The sequence below is a fragment of the Sycon ciliatum genome, chromosome 1 (genome assembly GCF_964019385.1).
Source record: "Sycon ciliatum chromosome 1, ocSycCili1.1, whole genome shotgun sequence".
Taxonomy (NCBI): Eukaryota; Metazoa; Porifera; class Calcarea; order Leucosolenida; family Sycettidae; genus Sycon; species Sycon ciliatum.
The window spans coordinates 50,528,856-50,550,834 of NC_088643.1; the positions used below are offsets into that span (position 1 = coordinate 50,528,856).

The 21,979-nt window shown below is 47.4% G+C and overlaps 1 protein-coding gene across 2 annotated transcripts in view; it reads right to left on the reverse strand.

Moving 5' to 3' along the window:
* Positions 1-21,979, reverse strand: part of LOC135830907 (uncharacterized) — a 121,714-nt gene that overhangs the window by 35,217 nt on the left and 64,518 nt on the right. For both annotated transcript variants that reach the window (XM_065343126.1, XM_065343125.1), the window contains exons 20-33: positions 19,360-20,108; positions 17,113-17,409; positions 16,632-16,798; positions 15,593-15,904; positions 14,876-15,056; positions 13,714-13,833; positions 12,285-12,468; positions 11,601-11,724; positions 10,506-10,614; positions 7,145-7,292; positions 5,260-5,376; positions 3,361-3,473; positions 2,131-2,270; positions 147-561 (exon numbers count right to left, since the gene is read on the reverse strand). In XM_065343126.1, the coding sequence (XP_065199198.1) occupies positions 147-561; positions 2,131-2,270; positions 3,361-3,473; positions 5,260-5,376; positions 7,145-7,292; positions 10,506-10,614; positions 11,601-11,724; positions 12,285-12,468; positions 13,714-13,833; positions 14,876-15,056; positions 15,593-15,904; positions 16,632-16,798; positions 17,113-17,409; positions 19,360-20,108 (3,176 nt within the window). The remainder of the gene's footprint in view (positions 1-146; positions 562-2,130; positions 2,271-3,360; positions 3,474-5,259; positions 5,377-7,144; positions 7,293-10,505; positions 10,615-11,600; positions 11,725-12,284; positions 12,469-13,713; positions 13,834-14,875; positions 15,057-15,592; positions 15,905-16,631; positions 16,799-17,112; positions 17,410-19,359; positions 20,109-21,979) is intronic.

The window sequence follows — 21,979 nt, forward strand, 5'->3', positions numbered from 1 at the left end:
ATATAGAGAAACTCCTTTTATTTGGAAAGGATTGGGAGAAGTTCACATTCAAAGGATCAGAGTAGTTCACTTCCCAGACTAATCCATTTTTTAGGCTCCTACTTGTTGTGTGAAAACCATTCTGTTTCATCGCCAAGCACTCTCACCTGTTCATAAGCGGCTGCTGAAGCACTACCGGTGAGTTGCAATGTACGGCCATTGGGGTGATCAGTTTCGTTCGTCAGGATCCCAGGCTGCAATGTGACGTTCATCAAATTGTGCTCACCATCTGCATGATGAAGTCGGATGACAACTTCGGAGAGCATTGGTGGACAGTCGTTGTCGGAAAGTCGAACAGGATTGCCAGCAAAGACCGTAGCGTATCCACTATCTTCGGTGTACTTGAAGATGTAATCAGTGTTTGGAATCCCAATAGATATCATCCCATCATTGGAGTGGGTGATCTGAACAGTTGATGCCAGCTCGGCCGGCATACTGCTCTCCTTCTCCGTGATACTCACTTCCAGCAATAGGAAGTCAAAGTTTAATTCGTTGTTCGACGCTTCTACAATCTCAAACGATCTAGATGGCGAATGTAGAGCACAGAAATGGAAAAAATAAAACAAGCACACTGAGCTTTCTCTCTCTCTCTCTCTTTCTCTCTCTCTCTCTCTCTCTCTCTCTCTCTCTCTGTCTGTCTGTCTGTCTGTCTGTCTGTCTGTCTGTCTGTCTGTCTGTCTGTCTGTCTGTCTGTCTGTGTGTGTGTGTGTGTGTGTGTGTTTAACCCGACTGCTGCATGGACGATAAGTGCTGCGAATAGTGATCATGCGCCCTGGCCTGAGTAGCTCGCTTTGCTAATTGAAAGTCTGCCGACCTGGGCCACATTATGTTGCTAAGGCATGCACAACCCCAGTCACAGCGCGCAAGTTGGTTGAGTTTGGCCGTCAGGAGGCCAGCGCAAGGTATCCGGGGCGCGGGTCTGATTCCAGCGAGGGGCAATGTGGTACCCGCAGCGCAAGGGTAGCGTGATACCCTAAGCCAACGTGTGCGCTGCATGAGTAACGTGATACTCGCTGAGCGCTTTTGCTGTTGCCTAGCAACGCGTTTCTGTCTTTCCTGGGCCCCCAACGCATGTTGGGTGGCCCTGCGCATGACTGCACGTTGTCATAGCAACATTGGAAACCTCAAGCCGGTTACCAACAAGCTAGGAATCAGACCAAGCCGCCGAATGCCCCCGCCGGCTCCCGGCGCTTCATTGCAATTGAATTAATATTTGTCCAGAATAGTGAGCTAGGACAGATCAAGAGGCGTGGGTGGGAGGGAGAAATTGCAAAACAGTTGGATGCACGCAGCAGCACAGCTAGCAAGAGAAAGAGCCGTGGATGGGTTTGTTCCTGTTTTTGATGGCTGTGGCCATCCGTTGGCCCAGCGGTCTCGTGTGAGTACGGTGTTTGTTCGTGCTGCCAGCTCGCGCCCGGCATTTGTTTGCGCTGGCAGCTCGGGCCCGGTGCGCGAGTGAAACCGAACCGTGACGAAGGCTTTCGCTCTTTAGTGCTATTGACTGGCTTTTCATACGATGCCTATTGATGTCTAGAGACATGCTGTCTAGCCTTCCCCTAGTACGCATTCACGGGGCTTTGTTGAAGTTCGTGCCGTGAACTGCCAAAGGGAATTGTTTGAATGGTGCTGGGGCGAGTGCGACATTACGGCGTCCCTGCAGCCGGCCTAATCGCGTTTGTCGCCACAACCGATTGTGTGTGTGTGTGTGTGTGTGTCTCTCTCTCTCTCTCTCTCTCTCTCTCTCTCTCTCTCTCTCTCTCTCTCTCTCTCTCTCTCTCTCTGTCTCTTGTGTGTAAGCACACTGCAATACATCTATAGCGGAGCAGGCTGCTGAACTACTGGGAACAAGCACACTACATGACTACATGACCTGATCGTGACATCCAAGGTGTATACATGTATACATGTACTGGCTAAGAGCAGCAGAGCTGGACAACTACAAGCCAGAACAGCTGGGTGCATAATTTACCCTGCCTTTCCGAACAACACCAGACAATAGCAGGCTGTATCCTATAATCTCACTGACATTCAGCATTGAAAACAACATACCAACACTCACAGAAAGGGCACAACACGCAAGACCAAACTGACCTCAACCACATCATGAGTTCCGATGCAGACCCATTGAAGTTCACTTCACGCTTCGATCCCAGCATGTGTAGCTCACCACCTGCACCACGGCTATGTGTGATGTTGAATGATGATGGCAGAGGCTGTCCACAAGCGTGCAACTGTGAGATGAAGAAATGAAATGATCAGCAATATCATGGAAAGGAAAACAATCAATTTGTCTTGAATTTGAAAGGTGGAGCAGTGCTTTTGCAGTACCTCGGGAAGCACTCAGCGCAATGTTCTATATTCTGATGTCAAAGTCTTCTGTAGATGACAGCAGAGTAATCAAGTGTGCATATGCATGTGAACGCGTGTAACGAGGGGGGGGGGGGGAGGAGGGGAGGGTAATTGTGGACAGGCGTGTAGGTGCGTATGTGCATGAGTTAGAGGGCTTCATTTGCAACCTGGATAGTGAAGAACGGGGAGATGTCATGAAGGAATAATTGAGCAACTTGCAAACCAGCCCAATTTTAGTAGTGATACAATCAGTCATTTTATCGACCAGTGTCCCAAGTCAAAGCCAGTACAGCGAATATTGATCCGAGGAATACAAACTCTCATTGGGTGAGGTTACCGTCACAGTTTAGCAAAAACCATCCTTTCCCTAAAATCACCAAACAATTTACAATCTATAGCTGCATAACTCTATGCTGCAGGTCTGATCAAAACATATGCACTGCACATGACGTTTTCGCTTCGTAGTGTATATATATATACTGCATGTTTTGGCATACAGCAGAGTACATACTGTAAATATACAAAATTTCGGCACTTCACGATTTTTGACATTTCGGCGGCGATTTATTTTCGGCGTGGGGTAGAGGGCATGGTATAGTGCGACAGATGCTGTGAAAAATTTCATCGGCGTTTTAATTTAGGCGTTTTTGGGTCGGTGCCGAATATAGCCGAAATTAAATAGCTGCCGAAAATTTGTATATTTACAGTAGCCATGTTCTAATGGGGGGGGGGGGCACAGAACGAAACATTGCAATCTCTTAAACTGTTGAAAGTGTTGTTTGATTTGTGCAGAGAAAAGGAAGAGAGCTACCCGCTCTTATTCGGTATTGTTGTAATTGCGAAACTGCAAGAAGCCTTCCTCCTTTTTCTTCTTATTTTTAATTCGACCATTGCTAACACTACCTGTATTACAGGAGTATATATGACTAGTATATCAGTGACAGTGACCATGACAGTGACCAGCAAACTTACAGGCTGGGATGCGGATAGATTGAAAGACAAGAACCATTCCCATGTGTCCACATCAGTGATGTTGAGGTCGGGGAACAGCACGACTGCTTCGCCATCCTCCGTATAGTCCACAGCTGTTTCAGTCAACACAAGCAAGACACAAACTGACCATCTCCAGACAGGGAGATGAATATCACAGCCGACAACAATCCGTTGCGGGCTCCAAGACCACCATCACTCAAAAACCTACACGCCAAAGGAGTCTGTTTTCCCGCCATGCCGATACTCTATTCAAAACAATAGACAGACACCATTTTGACACGTGCAAACGGTCACCTACTGAAGCTTCCTGCTACATGCCCGTTTACGCACTGATGAAGGCCTGTGGCCATATTGGCTGAACATAAAATAGCGGTGCTAGCTGTGTGTCACAGGTGAAGGTGTTGGAAGGTGCCTACATTCACTGACTCAAGCCTGATTTATGCATTTTTACTGAGCACTGACATTCTCGACAGAATCTTACGGCTCTTTCCGTTTCTGAACATGGTGAGCAGTAAGTAGTAGTAGAGTAGAGAGATAAGGGGATATTCTTTACTTCAATAGGCATGTTCGCCCTGTGCTTTTTGCTGATCTGCTTCCGCTGCAGGTTTTTGGTGTTGTTTTACAGTGGTTTTACCATGCAGTGACTTGTTGTACCATGCAGTGACTTGTTTTACCATGCAGTGACTTGTTTTACCATGCAGTGACTTGTTTTACCATGCAGTGACTTGTTTTACCATGCAGTGACTCGTTTTACCATGCAGTGACTTGTTTTACCATGCAGTGACTTGTTTTACCATGCAGTGACTCGTTTTACCATGCAGTGACTTGTTTTACCATGCAGTGACTTGTTCTACCATGCAGTGACTTGTTTTACCATGCAGTGACTTGTTTTACCATGCAGTGACTCGTTTTACCATGCAGTGACTTGTTCTACCATGCAGTGACTTGTTCTACCATGCAGTGACTTGTTTTACCATGCAGTGACTTGTTTTACCATGCAGTGACTTGTTTTACCATGCAGTGACTTGTTTTACCATGCAGTGACTTGTTTTACCATGCAGTGACTCGTTTTACCATGCAGTGACTTGTTTTACCATGCAGTGACTTGTTTTACCATGCAGTGACTCGTTTTACCATGCAGTGACTTGTTTTACCATGCAGTGACTTGTTTTACCATGCAGTGACTTGTTCTACCATGCAGTGACTTGTTCTACCATGCAGTGACTTGTTTTACCATGCAGTGACTTGTTCTACCATGCAGTGACTTGTTTTACCATGCAGTGACTTGTTCTACCATGCAGTGACTTGTTCTACCATGCAGTGACTTGTTTTACCATGCAGTGACTTGTTCTACCATGCAGTGACTTGTTTTACCATGCAGTGACTTGTTCTACCATGCAGTGACTTGTTCTACCATGCAGTGACTTGTTTTACCATGCAGTGACTTGTTCTACCATGCAGTGACTTGTTTTACCATGCAGTGACTTGTTCTACCATGCAGTGACTTGTTTTACCATGCAGTGACTTGTTCTACCATGCAGTGACTTGTTTTACCATGCAGTGACTTGTTCTACCATGCAGTGACTTGTTCTACCATGCAGTGACTTGTTCTACCATGCAGTGACTTGTTGTACCATGCAGTGACTTGTTTTCTGAATCATCTAACCTGGTGGCCAGAACGAAACACACACGCGGCCCGGAGCTGCAGTATCCGTAAATGCAAGTGACAAAAAGAAGCTGTATACGTCTGTGTGCCCAACACTTGCAACCCAATCACAAGTTCTACTTCAGTGTCGATATGCGATAAAGCTTCATCATAAGGCAAAAACCCTTGAACCTTTAATGGATCATCCAACAAGAAGTAGAAATACAACATACTGAAGTTCTGCGGAAGCACATCGACCGGGTCATTGACAGGCAGAACAGTTGTGAGGACACCGAATGTGCCAGCCGAGAAGCTGCTATGGTCACTTGATGCAGCGCTAAAGTCCATATCTGTTCAACACAGACACACAAATTCGGGGACATGGGCAATTCCTTCAGAAAATCTTTGTACAAGACAATTAGCACATTATGCACTGGAGCTGACATTAGCATGCATGTACACGAGTAAACTGCAACTCATGCATAGAGCTGGGGTATCTGTCTTAGCTTATGCATAGAGCTGGGGTATCTGTCTTAGCTTATGCATAGAGCTGGGGTATCTGTCTTAGCTTATGCATAGAGCTGGGGTGTCTGTCTTAGCTTATGCATAGAGCTGGGGTATCTGTCTTAGCTTATGCATAGAGCTGGGGTATCTGTCTTAGCTTATGCATAGAGCTGGGGTATCTGTCTTAGCTTATGCATAGAGCTGGGGTATCTGTCTTAGCTTATGCATAGAGCTGGGGTATCTGTCTTAGCTTATGCATAGAGCTGGGGTATCTGTCTTAGCTTATGCATAGAGCTGGGGTATCTGTCTTAGCTTATGCATAGAGCTGGGGTATCTGTCTTAGCTTATGCATAGAGCTGGGGTATCTGTCTTAGCTTATGCATAGAGCTGGGGTATCTGTCTTAGCTTATGCATAGAGCTGGGGTATCTGTCTTAGCTTATGCATAGAGCTGGGGTATCTGTCTTAGCTTATGCATAGAGCTGGGGTATCTGTCTTAGCTTATGCATAGAGCTGGGGTATCTGTCTTAGCTTATGCATAGAGCTGGGGTATCTGTCTTAGCTTATGCATAGAGCTGGGGTATCTGTCTTAGCTTATGCATAGAGCTGGGGTATCTGTCTTAGCTTATGCATAGAGCTGGGGTATCTGTCTTAGCTTATGCATAGAGCTGGGGTATCTGTCTTAGCTTATGCATAGAGCTGGGGTATCTGTCTTAGCTTATGCATAGAGCTGGGGTATCTGTCTTAGCTTATGCATAGAGCTGGGGTATCTGTCTTAGCTTATGCATAGAGCTGGGGTATCTGTCTTAGCTTATGCATAGAGCTGGGGTATCTGTCTTAGCTTATGCATAGAGCTGGGGTATCTGTCTTAGCTTATGCATAGAGCTGGGGTATCTGTCTTAGCTTATGCATAGAGCTGGGGTATCTGTCTTAGCTTATGCATAGAGCTGGGGTATCTGTCTTAGCTTATGCATAGAGCTGGGGTATCTGTCTTAGCTTATGCATAGAGCTGGGGTATCTGTCTTAGCTTATGCATAGAGCTGGGGTATCTGTCTTAGCTTATGCATAGAGCTGGGGTATCTGTCTTAGCTTATGCATAGAGCTGGGGTATCTGTCTTAGCTTATGCATAGAGCTGGGGTATCTGTCTTAGCTTATGCATAGAGCTGGGGTATCTGTCTTAGCTTATGCATAGAGCTGGGGTATCTGTCTTAGCTTATGCATAGAGCTGGGGTATCTGTCTTAGCTTATGCATAGAGCTGGGGTATCTGTCTTAGCTTATGCATAGAGCTGGGGTATCTGTCTTAGCTTATGCATAGAGCTGGGGTATCTGTCTTAGCTTATGCATAGAGCTTTTAGGCATCTGCCTTAGCTTGTTCTAATCTGGTACCAAAATGTTCTCACTTGGGATTAGGATCAATGGGCTGGCAATCTGCATACTGTCAGGACAGCACACTATCCGGCATATCGGGCCCTGTTTGGGAGTGTACTGGTATGTGGTGATCAGAGACCGTGACCTATACTGAAAAGCGATGTGCAGGTCTGTCCGTGAGAGAGTGTACCCAGTGCAGGTTTGCTAAGGATAGCAAGCTGAAGACAATCGATGTCAATGACTTACTCTCCACATCCCAGGCGTGAGCTGTCAAGCTGGCGTTGCCATTGAAATCTCTGCTGGGCGTGAATCGCAACGAGCTGGTTGGTTGTAGCAAAGCAGGGCTGGTGGCGTTGTACACGATTGCTTGCCATGTGCCGCCCGTGTCTCGGACCTACAGCAGTGTGCAGACAAGAGAGTCAGGGCACGAATGAAAACACAAAGGAATTCTGCCTGCACTATACATGCGCATGTCTAGATGGCAGACTAACATATTTTCGTTTGCCTAGAAATATCTTTCTGATTGCATGCCGGACCGGTTGCAAACAAACCAGGTATAGTAAAACACTGGCTTTCAGAACACCAGCTGTCAGAACACCAGCTGTCCGAACACCAGCTGTCAGAACACCAGCTGTCCGAACACCAGCTGTCAGAACACCAGCTGTCAGAACACCAGCTGTCCGAACACCAGCTGTCCGAACACCAGCTGTCAGAACACCAGCTGTCAGAACACCAGCTGTCAGAACACCAGCTGTCAGAACACCAGCTGTCCGAACACCAGCTGTCCGAACACCAGCTGTCAGAACACCAGCTGTCCGAACACCAGCTGTCCGAACACCAGCTGTCCGAACACCAGCTGTCCGAACACCAGCTGTCCGAACACCAGCTGTCAGAACACCAGCTGTCCGAACACCAGCTGTCCGAACACCAGCTGTCAGAACACCAGCTGTCCGAACACCAGCTGTCAGAACACCAGCTGTCAGAACACCAGCTGTCAGAACACCAGCTGTCAGAACACCAGCTGTCCGAACACCAGCTGTCAGAACACCAGCTGTCAGAACACCAGCTGTCAGAACACCAGCTGTCAGAACACCAGCTGTCAGAACACCAGCTGTCCGAACACCAGCTGTCAGAACACCAGCTGTCCGAACACCAGCTGTCAGAACACCAGCTGTCAGAACACCAGCTGTCAGAACACCAGCTGTCAGAACACCAGCTGTCAGAACACCAGCTGTCAGAACACCAGCTACACCAGCTGTCCAAACACCAGCTGTCCAAACACCAGCTGTCAGAACACCAGCTGTCCGAACACCAGCTGTCAGAACACCAGCTGTCCGAACACCAGCTGTCCGAACACCAGCTGTCCGAACACCAGCTGTCCAAACACCAGCTGTCCAAACACCAGCTGTCAGAACACCAGCTGTCCGAACACCAGCTGTCCGAACACCAGCTGTCCAAACACCAGCTATCAGAACACCAGCTGTCCGAACACCAGCTGTCCGAACACCAGCTGTCCGAACACCAGCTGTCCAAACACCAGCTGTCAGAACACCAGCTGTCCAAACACCAGCTGTCCAAACACCAGCTGTCCGAACACCAGCTGTCCGAACACCAGCTGTCCAAACACCAGCTGTCAGAATACCAGCTGTCCAAACACCAGCTGTCCAAACACCAGCTGTCAACACCAGCTGTCCAAACACCAGCTGTCCAAACACCAGCTGTCAGAACACCAGCTGCTGTCCAAACACCAGCTATCAGAACACCAGCTGTCCAAACACCAGCTGTCCGAACACCAGCTGTCCGAACACCAGCTGTCCAAACACCAGCTGTCCAAACACCAGCTAACACCAGCTGTCCAAACACCAGCTGTCAGAATACCAGCTGTCCAAACACCAGCTGTCCAAACACCAGCTGTCAACACCAGCTGTCCAAACACCAGCTGTCCAAACACCAGCTGTCAGAACACCAGCTGCTGTCCAAACACCAGCTATCAGAACACCAGCTGTCCAAACACCAGCTGTCCGAACACCAGCTGTCCGAACACCAGCTGTCCAAACACCAGCTGTCCAAACACCAGCTGTCAGAACACCAGCTGTCCGAACACCAGCTGTCCGAACACCAGCTGTCCGAACACCAGCTGTCCAAACACCAGCTGTCAGAACACCAGCTGTCCGAACACCAGCTGTCCGAACACCAGCTGTCCGAACACCAGCTGTCCGAACACCAGCTGTCCGAACACCAGCTGTCCGAACACCAGCTGTCCAAACACCAGCTATCAGAACACCAGCTGTCCGAACACCAGCTGTCCGAACACCAGCTGTCCAAACACCAGCTGTCCAAACACCAGCTGTCCGAACACCAGCTGTCCGAACACCAGCTGTCCAAACACCAGCTGTCAGAACACCAGCTGTCCGAACACCAGCTGTCCGAACACCAGCTGTCCGAACACCAGCTGTCCGAACACCAGCTGTCCGAACACCAGCTGTCCGAACACCAGCTGTCAGAACACCAGCTGTCAGAACACCAGCTGTCAGAACACCAGCTGTCAGAACACCAGCTGTCCGAACAATCGATTATCTGAAACGGACGGTCATACTGAATGAAGGGAAAGGATATTTGTTCGTTCTCGCATTTCGCTGATTTCCCCACCTAGCAGCACCATGGCAGAGATTCGCATGATGTACGGGGTGTCATCAAAACCTATGTCCCCATGGGAATTCCAAGGAGCTGGTGTTTTTCTTATTCCTGCGCTTATGCCAAAAGCGTGTACGTACGAGACACGATAGGATGAAATGCCGGGACTACACATGTTTAGATGGGTGTGTGCTAGCTCCCTCCCCCTGATTATGCTCCTCATTCGAACCCCCCCCCCCCCCGGAGATGGATTGCCATGCATCGCCAGGCGTGTGTGGAGAATACACACTCTAGTACTGTAAAACCAAAAAGTTTTTAAAACGTTTTTGTCATTTTGGCATGATAACGTGCAGAAAGTTTAACGATAGCTACCTGGCCGGCCACCCGGTACCCATCTGTATGCACAGACATCTCCCCATAACGTTTCTTCAAATAACGAAAAAAATTGGTCGTTAAAACGTTACACTTTGTGACTTGTTAGACTTTCCGGTTTTACAGTACATCGGTAGGTGTGCGGAATGACTAGGGTCACTTCTAAAACTAGTTAATTGATCCGAAGGCAAGTGGAGCACTGGAACAGTGTATGATTCTAAGGTGTAACACAGTATGCAACCAGCTGAAATCACACTGTGTGAGAGTAACCCCACCATAGTAACCGAATCACTCCAGATCACAGTGTTATCACTTATCACACCAATCAATGTAAACCCACAATGTTGTAGGATGATTCCTCATGCGTGAAACTTGGAGTTACAATCCACTTTTCATCTTCTTTTTGTTGTACAAAGCTCTGCCCTTGGGCACAGAGCACTCTACTTTGAACAGCCTGGAACCTTTCCGTTTTACACCCACAATTTATCATCTGCCTTGATAGCCGCACGACCTATAGCAGGCAATGTGACTGCAATGTTGTACATAGGAGACTTGGCTGATGTCATGCAGGGACAGGCTCTAGTGTTGCACAATCACGTACCTCCCACATTCCATTCGTCTCATCTGCAAATACCACGGCCATACCAAGAACCATGTTGTCTAGGTCATAGCTGACAGTACGCACAAACTGCTGCACCTCTCTCCCAACCCTAGACCGCCAAGACACAGAGAACAGCAAAAACAGCATTGGCACTGGACACACCGGACGATTGTAAGTTTCCACATGACAGATCAAAATGTTAGCAACATCAGGACACAAGAGTATGACGGTTGGGGCAGGAGAGGGACGGGGCTGTGGGCATCAAAACAGAGTTCACCATTACAGCGCTGGCTTCATGACTAGTCTCAAACTGAATGCATGCGTTTATAGTGGCAAGCACTTCCTCCAGTGGCAGATTGATACTCAACGTTTAGAGACGAAACGATGGAGTTATTGTTAATCTTCTACCAAGCACAGCAAGACAGCTGTGACACAACTAGAAGTAGTGCACACGTGCCCACCCTCCCAAACTACTAGAACGATTTCTGATACACTCAACGCGAATGTAAACGTGTGTATGTGCGTGCTCAGATCAACACATGAACACACGTTGGACGTTTTGTATTGAGATGCACTCGAGATGAACGTGAAGTCGCACACGTGTGTACTCATGGCGACACATCACTTCACTGTACATGTATGTTGTGACACATCACATCACTGTACATGTATGTTGTGACACATCACTTCACTGTACATGTATGTTGTGACACATCACTTCACTGTACATGTATGTTGTGACACATCACTTCACTGTACATGTATGTTGTGACACATCACATCACTGTATATGTATGTTGTGACACATCACTTCACTGTAACTGTTACATTTCGCTCAGCAACATGTGCGTACCGCAGAAAAATGCTCCACAAAATGCCAACTACACAGGTAGACCCATTCGTGAGTGAGGGCTCACACATGTGAGCTGTGGAGTAACGTGACTTGTGTGGCTGCCTTTGGGCCCTTTATCTCGTCCATTGTCTAAGCGTGGAGATGGCATGGGCTGGGAGCAAGGAGAGTAAAATCCGCAGACAACAATAGTACGTGTGGATTGAATCGACAATTTTATTATTATTCTGAAAGGACGGTCTTACATTGATGGCATGTCCTCCATTATTGTGTCCAACAGCAAAGTTGGATGTATAGAATTGATCAATGGCCGACGATTTAGGTATGGTCCGGTGAGAGAAAATTGAGCTGAATTGGTGCTAACAGCACCTGAACATGCAACACAACAAACATGATGACAGAACATTCAAAGATAGGTACAGCCCTACATCCATTTCACCATCGTGCCCGCAACATGGGGACATGTCTCTCGGCACTGCATAAGTCATAACTCGGTTTCATTTCTGATAAGGGCTTTTTAGGCCAACTGCCACCATCAAGCTGCAATAGCATGCAAGTCTGAAAGCACCCTTGGAAGGAGGAAGATTGGTCCCAGGCGAAGTGATAATGTCAGTGAGTGATTCTCCTGCGTAATAACGTTACTAGCACATGTACGTTGATATTATAATGGTAGTTACCAGACAACACGTGTTGCTATGCATATAAACGCCACTGCGTCCAGGGAACTAGCAGTTTGGAGAGGACCAATTTGCTGTCCTCTTCCCAACACACAAACTAACAAATATGTGTATACACAAGAGTACAACATCCAAATGACGAGGATTCAGGTTAATATTGCGACACGTATCAACAACAACACAAGACACTGATGGACGCACACGCAGAGAATGCAATACTTCTTATTGGCATGCAGCTTTAGCAAATCTTACTAGCATTGAGAGTTCCGTTTACACAGAAATCTGCCGACTGTTCATCACCAGCTACACTGTAGTCGTATGCTTGAAATGTCAACGTGCTGGTGATGTCTCGCGAGTACGAAGGTGACGTTGCGTAACGGAGTGTGGCGTTTGTGGGCAGCAGAACAACCGAACAATCACTGACTGACGCCGGGGGCTGAACAGGAACATACAGACATGCACGTAGCTCGCCACTTTTAGTCCATGCACTGGGAGTGAAGCAAAGTAAACTTACAATATTATCCTCCATAACTAGACGCTACTCTCGTCGCAGAGCTGCACCAGCAGTCGTCCCAGCAGATATACTGATATTCAAATATGAATAAATAATAATAATAATAATAAACTCTGCTGGGATGACGACTACACCATAGCTCAGTGGTTAGAGCATCGCTGGCTACAAGCGAGGGTCCCTGGTTCGAGTCCTGGTGGTGACAGTCAATTTTTTCTTCAGACTTTTCCCGTTTGTCTCTTTCCCTCAAACCAGTTAAAATAATAATAATAATAAAAGTAGAAAGAAAAAGGACATATGGAAACGAGGTAAGAGTAACTCTCCACCACCGTAACTAGATACTATATACAGTCAGAAAGTGCAACAACTAGGCACAAACTGACAGAGTACTGAGACATTCGACGTCCTGACACCTAGCTTCAACACATCTCCGTAGCGCTAACCGACAGCCTTCCAACTTGGAAGGTTCAAGGTTATGGAAAGACCAAAGAGGGGAAGAGTTACTCTTAACTCATTTCCATATGTCCTTTTCCTTTCTACTTTTATTATTGGCTCACTACCCGAGTTTCAAATACCGGTAATAATAATATTAATATTCATACCAACAGCAGTCCTGTCGTAGGCTCTACTTCAGGTAAGCACGATCAAAGTACAGCAATGTTGAACAGGGATTCTTCCCCTTTTCCCAAAGGCACTGTGCCAGCACCAGCTTGCTATGGAACGAAAAGCACGGGTAAGGGTTGAAAGAAACAGATATCTCAAATGCAATGATCAGCATGCAGGGCAGACACTTTCAGGAAGCAGACAAGCAAATAACCGGTGAGAGGACTCGTAATTAGTGATGTCCATGATCACAGACAAGACCACAAAAATGCCAGTGCTACCCCCATAAGAGTCACAATACCACCGCCAGGTAGATGGTCCCCCGTTTGGGGGGGGGGGGGGGGGGGTGCACGGGGGCCGCATATGTGTAGAATGCATGTCATTCATAGTCATTATGTGCATGCTGAACCTAGGTCGACATTTTTTTTGGGGGGTGCACGCACCCCTTGCGGGCTACGGGCCTGCACCACTGCTCTATAAGAGTCCCACCGGTTATAAAACACTACACTGTCAATACACAGCACTTGTACATATGATATGGCACACCCGCTGCAACAGTTACCGTACCAAATTGAGCCAAGTTCCGTTCGCATTATATTGCCACAGGTGATTAGAATCAGCTGGAGCTTGGCTAATCGACGTCACAATCAGTCCATACGGTAGGCCAGTTCCATCAGGGTCAGTTACCTGTATAACGTTACATGGGAAAGAACAAGGAAACAGGAGAACATTTTCACGGGAGAATAATCGATCGTCTCAGATGTCATGCAAGGCATTACTTTAAAGCAGTCCACTAAACATTGTCGTGAAGTGCACGACAAGCATGAAGGATAGGAATGGGGCTATCCCAGATACCAGCCCTAATCTACACTGACTGCCATCCGCATCACAAGAAAACAATGACCGTTGTCCGAGCCGTGTCAACCGCCAGAGCTGGCACCACTGGCGCTTGCCGCTGTAACGAGCTGTGACGATACCGTGTCGCCTCGTGAAGATAACGTTACCGCGGGATACAATGAGGGGCTTGCTGACACATGACCAAAGGCGTGTGTGGGTACATGTACTAGGCAAGCGCCAAAGCTGTGGGTACATGTACTAGGCAAGCGCCAAAGCTGTGGGTACATGTACTAGGCAAGCGCCAAAGCTGTGGGTACATGTACTAGGCAAGCGCCAAAGCTGTGGGTACATGTACTAGGCAAGCGCCAAAGCTGTGGGTACATGTACTAGGCAAGCGCCAAAGCTGTGGGTACATGTACTAGGCAAGCGCCAAAGCTGTGGGTACATGTACTAGGCAAGCGCCAAAGCTGTGGGTACATGTACTAGGCAAGCGCCAAAGCTGTGGGTACATGTACTAGGCAAGCGCCAAAGCTGTGGGTACATGTACTAGGCAAGCGCCAAAGCTGTGGGTACATGTACTAGGCAAGCGCCAAAGCTGTACATGTAAGCGAACATAACTACGAGTTCACTGATTTTTGTCCGATGATCGATTCAGTTCGTGAAATTCAGAGTTACGACGCAGCAACTGCTCATTCTTCTGTCTGTATATTCTGCTCTTTGCCTTCGGCAAATTTTGCCGAAGGCAAAGAGCAGAATACACAGACAGAAGAATGAGCAGTTGCTGCGTCGTAACTCTGAATTTCACGAACTGAATCGATCATCGGACAAAAATCAGTTAAGCCCTCTACGGATGTTGGATGAACTTCACATGGAACAAATTCACTGTACGTACCACAGAGCTGTTGGCTAAGTCACCGACGGAGAAGTTGCGACTGACAATGGAGTTGAGCGTTTCACAGCACAGACTGCACGTCGCAAGTTCGGGAGGGTCGTTCCTTGGCTCGACGGTCAGTTTGAAGGACGTGGTGGCCGACCGATGCAGGGCATCTAGTACCGTGATGGTGAGGGTAGAGCTGGACCGGCAAAGAGTAGACATCACACACTTGGCTCAGCAGCAAGTTCTACGTGGTAGAAGAGAAGTGCAGGCTTTTTTTACTCAAACCTATGTTAGCCATGATTGTCAAATCACTGCATGCATTTCCATTAGGCATGGGGTTTTAAAAGCAGCTATGGGGGGCATGTTTTGATTCATACACTGAAAGTAATGCTGGACATATGGGTGAACAATCCTATCTCTGAAACCATTGCACCTCAAGACACCTCAGCTTAAAAATTAAATTAAAACATCACAGTTCGCGTGAGACTCAGTTGAATTTAGTTGTCCGCATGTTGTCCGCATGATGTCCACATGTGTAAGAATGCCACTACATTAAGGATCAGGCACAGATGCGGGTCCTAAAGCGGTGGAAGGTGAGTAAATGCGACCCACCACCAAAATGGTCAAAGATCGAAACTCCCATTTGCTGCATTCATGTTCCATAAGCGCCTCATTTAAATTGCAATACAATTTGAGATTTATATTTCCCACGCCCAATCAACTGCAACTCACCTGTTACGAACACGCTCCTGTACAGTGGAAGAAAACTCCAGACTGCGAAGGAAGTCCTTTGCGTGCATGGTGTTGAACTGGTAAAGACTGGCTGCACTTTCCATCAGACTGATGCTGGATGACGGATTGACAGGACTCCGTGTGACCTGTAGTGTAGTCGTATCCATGAACGAGGTGTTAAGGCTGTGCGAGTAGGGGAAATCGGCGATGTCCAGTCTGACCTCGTGCAAGTAATAGAACGTCCCAGTACCCAGCTCATAGTCAGCTGGGAGTATGACCAGTGAGCCAGAATCCTCGACGTATGTGATGTCACTGAAAGCATTGGAGTGAAATAGAGCAAACATACCGGTACCGACTCCAGCAAGACACGTCGTAATGCTCAAAACGGTCCCAATGGCCGGTGATCAATGCAAAACATACCAGCAGGCTATCACTGCTCATGTCATTGGCACTGCAAATATGGCTTGGGTAAACACACAGACCAGTAACGGCCAAGGCGTTTTCCTCACTGGAGTCTGTAAGACACAAAACCAATGCCCATGTGTTCAGAAATGTACTGCAGTCAGTTCTGATCGATGTGTAGGTATTGGAGTGTGCCAGAAGGGAAATAGGGCTTCGCGAGGTTTCTGAGCGGCACCAGCAGCCAAGCATAACAGGTACATTTCTAATCATTGGCATTCGTAACTTGCTGCTCTGTACTGCTCTGTACTGCTCTGTACTGGCTTTGGCTGCAGTTAAAGGTACAACGAGGTATCACTTTTGAGTGGTTTCAAGGGAAGCAGGAATTCCACTAATCCAATGCCCCCCCCCTTGCGGATTAGGGGAGTTTTACTGTTCTGATTTGTAAGTCTCTTGGAGGCTCATTGTATGTGCACTGTTTTACTTTACATTCACACAAAAACTTCCAGAACCTACAGTAGAACAGTGCACGCACAATGTGCCTCCAGGAGACTTACAAATCAGTACAGTAAAAAGGGCCCCTAATCCGGACGGGGGAGTCCACAAGTAACGGTACAATCAGTGTGGTAGACAGACGTACGCTACTCTGGTCAGGCAAGGCCCAGTTGCAGGATTCGACAACGTGATGCTCGCCGTCGCAGCGGGACTTTCAAGACCACCTTTCCATGCGACAACGGTCACGACCCGAACATCGCCGATACGCCTCACAACACTTCCACCAACGACGTAGCGTGCATTGCGCAGCGCCTGTCAGCAGAGAAGCAATTGAAAAGAATGCAAAGAATGCACACCGTCTGGTACATTGGGGTGATACGAACAACAAGTGGAGAACTGGACGAGACCGAGTGCTGACCAATGCCAGTAGGTTAGTTCCAGGACTATTGCATTTCATCCCACACTACTACCATTACACAGGACCATCATATCATTCCACAGGACTATCATTCCACAGGACTATCATCCCACCATCATCCCAAAGGACTATCATGATTTGCACAATAACTACTCCAATCTCATGGCTTCGACGTCCCTTCCCTGTACTATAACTGAGAGAAGCTCACCGTTTGGAAGGCTGTGACATCATTGCCACCACCTGTAAAATTCAGTGTGTACTCAGTGACGAAGACCTCCTGGACGGCAAGATTATCGGACGTGTTTGATCTCTGAACCGACACCTGAAGTGAAGGGGTGTCAAAAGTGATGAACTCATCCTCTTGTGCAGCATTGGTCAAATTCACAACTACGAAGTCGAGCATGGTGTCATCCGGATCGACAATACTGGCGTTGGAAAACAGAGCAGTACGTGCGCTGCCGTCATCACAGGGTCGAACAACGTGGCTAAGGGCGATGTCCTGGGACTGCAGCGTTGGGGGAGACAGGTGGCAGGAACGATAGAACAAAGTGAAATTTTGAACAGGCCACAAGCACATGCATGCACGCACGTGCGCACACACACACACACACACACGCACACACACACGCACACACACACACACACACACACACACACACACACACACACACACACACCATATACAGTTATTACTTGCCTTTACTAGTGATTCGGACGGAGTACAGGAGAAGCATGCCTGAGGAATTCAATTGCGCTACAACAATCTACTCTAAACTGCGAATAGCACCATAATGATGCCGCAATATTATACTATCACTTGGTGTCCTTGAAATCTAATTGAATCGGTGAAAGTACTCCTATGGCTAACATAAACTAAATACATTCCCAGTGTCTGCTCTAGGATTGTAGGACAGCCGGGTACACGTGTACCTGGCGCAACCATTTCAACCGGGTCGGAGCCGGGTACACATGTACCTGGCGCTGTCTTACCAGCCGAGTCACATGCTTTAACTGGTTGGTTGGTTTATTTTAATTCGGACAATAAACGGGAACTAGGCCCAATGATATAAAGGCGAATGGATAAGCCGCATTTAGAAAAGAGAGGACAAGAATTAAAAATTACGAAAGAAGAAGAAGTATCTGACACATACAAGCCATGTAGTCAGTCCTTTCAAAGTTCGAAAGTGTAAAGTACCAACCGGGTCACAGGTGACCCGGTACGATCTCTTAATTTGCTAAATCCTATATATAATTTTGGTCATATTTTTCAACTCAAAATGGGTGTGGCATGAGAATAGCAAAACATATGTGACCAATTCTTCCTTGCTAGGTCTTCGTAGATATCGAGAGTTGAATAAGATAATTATTTTTTCAAACACTAACATCTCAGGCTCATCTCCTTGCCCAATATTACTAAGGCCTGTGCCCTATTTTTCGAATCCTATAATTATATAATAGGATTTGAGATTTTATTGGACCTTGCTTTATCCTTAAAACTGGTAGTTTGATGACGGCATGTGCGATATGTCATCATGAAACCACCCCTTGCCACACCTGCAATGTTCTTCTGCACATTCACTGCTTCAGTCCTTTCCATGACAGCAGCTGAACAATTATGCTCAAATTTCCAATTATTGCTGAATATGGGTATTCATCAGAAATATTATCGCCCTATGAATCTAAAATGTAAAAATTCATGCCTCAAACATATTTACAACTACCATGAAAACCATTATGCCGTTATTATTGGTCGTGATGACCAATAACAACGGCATAAAAGGCACACATTTTCAAACCCTATATATAGGATTTTTGGCCAGCAAATTAAGAGATATTTTCAACCGGGTCCAAGCGCCGCCCAACCGGGTGGATTACCCGGCTCACCCGGCTCTGGAGCAGACACTGATTCCATACCAAAAGCCAACAGCTTCGTTTATCGGCTCCAATATTTCGTTATTTTTCCCCCAGATTGCAATAGATGCGGCATATTTAAGCTATGGGAATACTATTCTTCCCATGTCAGTATACACATAGTCTCCTTGTTCCCCTGCACCTACATTGGTCATTGGTTCTATATAAGCAATGTTGCTTTTTCAAAAATAATGCACTAGTGATGTCATCATCAGAGCATCTCGGAAAGGAAACATGCTCAAAATCCAGGGTCCACTTGACTCAGAGCACAATTCCTTGGACAGGATGCTGCTGGCTATCGATGGACGTCTATTCAGTTTCTCGGTGGGTTCCTCCTTAAATTTGTAATAACACATGATCAAAGTGTGTTCATTGCATGTAATGATAAGCAGTAATGCATACAAGTTTCTCTCGGCATGCACAGTGGATGCACTTGCTCACAGCCCTGACCAGCATGCACAGTGGATGCACTTCCTCACAGCCCTGACAAGCATCTGTAATCAAAACATAACACAGACAGACAGCACATGACCATTGTACTTACAGCTGTAGAAAGCATGACCATGGGAGCGGTGTCCTCGTCAGCAATGCCAAACCGATGCTGGTACGTCTTTTGCCGATTGCCAGTACCACCAGGAGGGCAAGATGTACTACTACTGCAAGAACAGTCGTACGTAAGTCTCACCTCCACATCACGGTATGGGATAGGGATGCCCGGACTTTGTGAATTTGACCGGAAGGCAGTGTTAGCTAGGATTGGTGAGTACACAGTTATATGCTGAGTACCGGCAATATCCAGAGTACCCGTTACTGGTTCGAAATCAACGGCACCTGACGGATTATGGCCACTTAGCACATCAAAACCCTGATCGTAACTGTCATCTTTCAAAGTAATTTCAGTGTACGTAATCGAAATATCAAACAATGTCTCGCTACTGTTCAGTGAGCTGATGAAGTGTAGGCCTGGACTAGTTAGTTCTGCATAACTGTTGGAGTTGAACCAGACGATGGGTTCGTCACATACGGCATCAACATGAACCATCTGCTCCTGCACTACAACGAAATCGCCGGAGCTCACGGCCACGCGGACACGGCGAGGCCGGGTAGGACTTGGCTCCGCTGCAGTGTTCCGGTACATGATCTGTCGCAGGCACGGCACAACGGCACCGATAGGTACTGGCCCCGCGGCACTACCCAGCAATAGAGCAGACTGGTTAACGGTGGTGATGGTCAGATCCATGCACGTGCTTGCGCTAGCATTCACAGACAGCTCCTCCAGAGCGCCATCCACAGCTACAGAAAACGAAAACACACAAGCACAGGAAAATCCGGACACGCCGGCTACAGTGGAAGCAAGCTAAAAACCCGACCTCTTGAATGAAGCGAGGTGTGGCGTTCACTGCACAACCCAACACATGTAGAGCTAGGGTTGTGCATTCCAAGTGTTGTTATATCCAAGAGGCAAGGGTTCATTTACAACCACTGTGCGCGGACACCATGGAAGCATTCCCCCGAGACTGTGCACTCTGATGCTCTAGGTACACGTTGGTAGCTGGCATCCTCTGCTCTTCTGTTGAGATTAGAAAAAAAAGAGGACAACGTCAAGCGCTCTGTCACTGGAAATGATGTGCAGCTTCAAGCGCACTGCACAAAGCCCAACGTGTAAAACCAAACACAATAGCTCCAGCTGCTCCGTGTTTGATATGATGGTAGAAAAGAAGAAAAAGAAAACAGATTGGCAAGACCTACAATTGAGAGAGATACAGAAAGAAAAGGATAGGCTAAAATAGGGAGGATGGAGGAGAGGAAAATGGAAAAAGGCATTTAGTAGTGGTGAAAAGAACGCGAATCAATTCAGGCACATTGTAAAGAAGTTATATTTTTCGCCGGCCGAGCGGAGCGAGTGAGGTGAGAAATTATTTCTCGCGCAACAATTTTTTTCTCTTGCGAATATGGCATCTGATGTTTTCTCTTTTGTTGCTGTTCTTTTTGCCTGACTTCTTCAGTCAGTTTTTTGAGTCCCACCAGTGTACCCACCCTCCCACCCTTCATGTCTGTCCATCTTCTTCCCTTTCTTTTTTGGCTGTAGATATGTTGTGCCTGATTTTATGCTGCCATGTTGCCACTTGGGGATATACACCCGGGTTTTTTCCATGAGCGTTAGCATGCTAACGGAAGTTGGCAGCCAGCCCAGCGAGCAGGCCCAACCTGCACGCATGCGCGAGTCACGTGGGCACGCGCCCTTCAAAATCCTGTACAATGTCTCTTGCATGTCATTGCTGTTTGGACTTTCGAGCGTGCAACTTGCGGAACATGTGTTCCCAAACAAATTCCTTCCCACCCTTCCACCCACTAGCTCAACTCATGTTTCTGGTGCACACATGACGGTATCTGTATAGTCCATGAGAATATATGCTCTCAACTGGTTATGCATCTCTATATATTTAGCATTTGGCGGCTCTACTAGAGTCATTGGCGGCTCCATGCGGAGGCATTGGCGGCTCCATGCGGAGTCATTGGCGGCTCCATGCGGAGTCATTGGCGGCTCCATGCAGAGTCATTTGGCGGCTCCATGCAGAGTCATTCGGCGGCTCCATGCGGAGTCATTTGCCGGCTCCATGCGGAGTCATTGGCCTGCTCCAAGCGGATTCATTGGCCTGCTCCAAGCGAAGTCATTTGCTGGCTCAGCTGCGAGCCATCTAGCGGCTCCAAGCAGAGCCATCATACCAGTTGCTCGAATCGGCACTCCTAGCTTAATGCAAAACTCGGTCGCTCTGTTGTGAGGTGGGGGGGGGGGGGTGCTAACTCATTCATGCGTCCGTCGGCTTGAGGGTTTTTTTTCCCGGCTGGCTCGGTCCAGAGAAATTAATCTGACGGTCCCAAATGGTGTTTGTCCTGGCCTATTTATGTTAGCTGAATGTACTCATTCTTTCCTCCTGGGGTCTGTCCCCCTGTTGTTGCTCCTACTTCCTCCGCGTCATCGAAATTGTCGCAGTTTGACTAGTGACTTGTCACTTGTTACTGACAACTCCATAAGCTAAGCCATTCAAAACTTATTACACAGTATGATAGTCTGAAGACTAGAGTAACGTTCCAGGACAGTTGGACTGAGAGTTTTCATGCAGAGATGAAGTCGTCGTCGTCGCTGATGTCAATGGACGCAA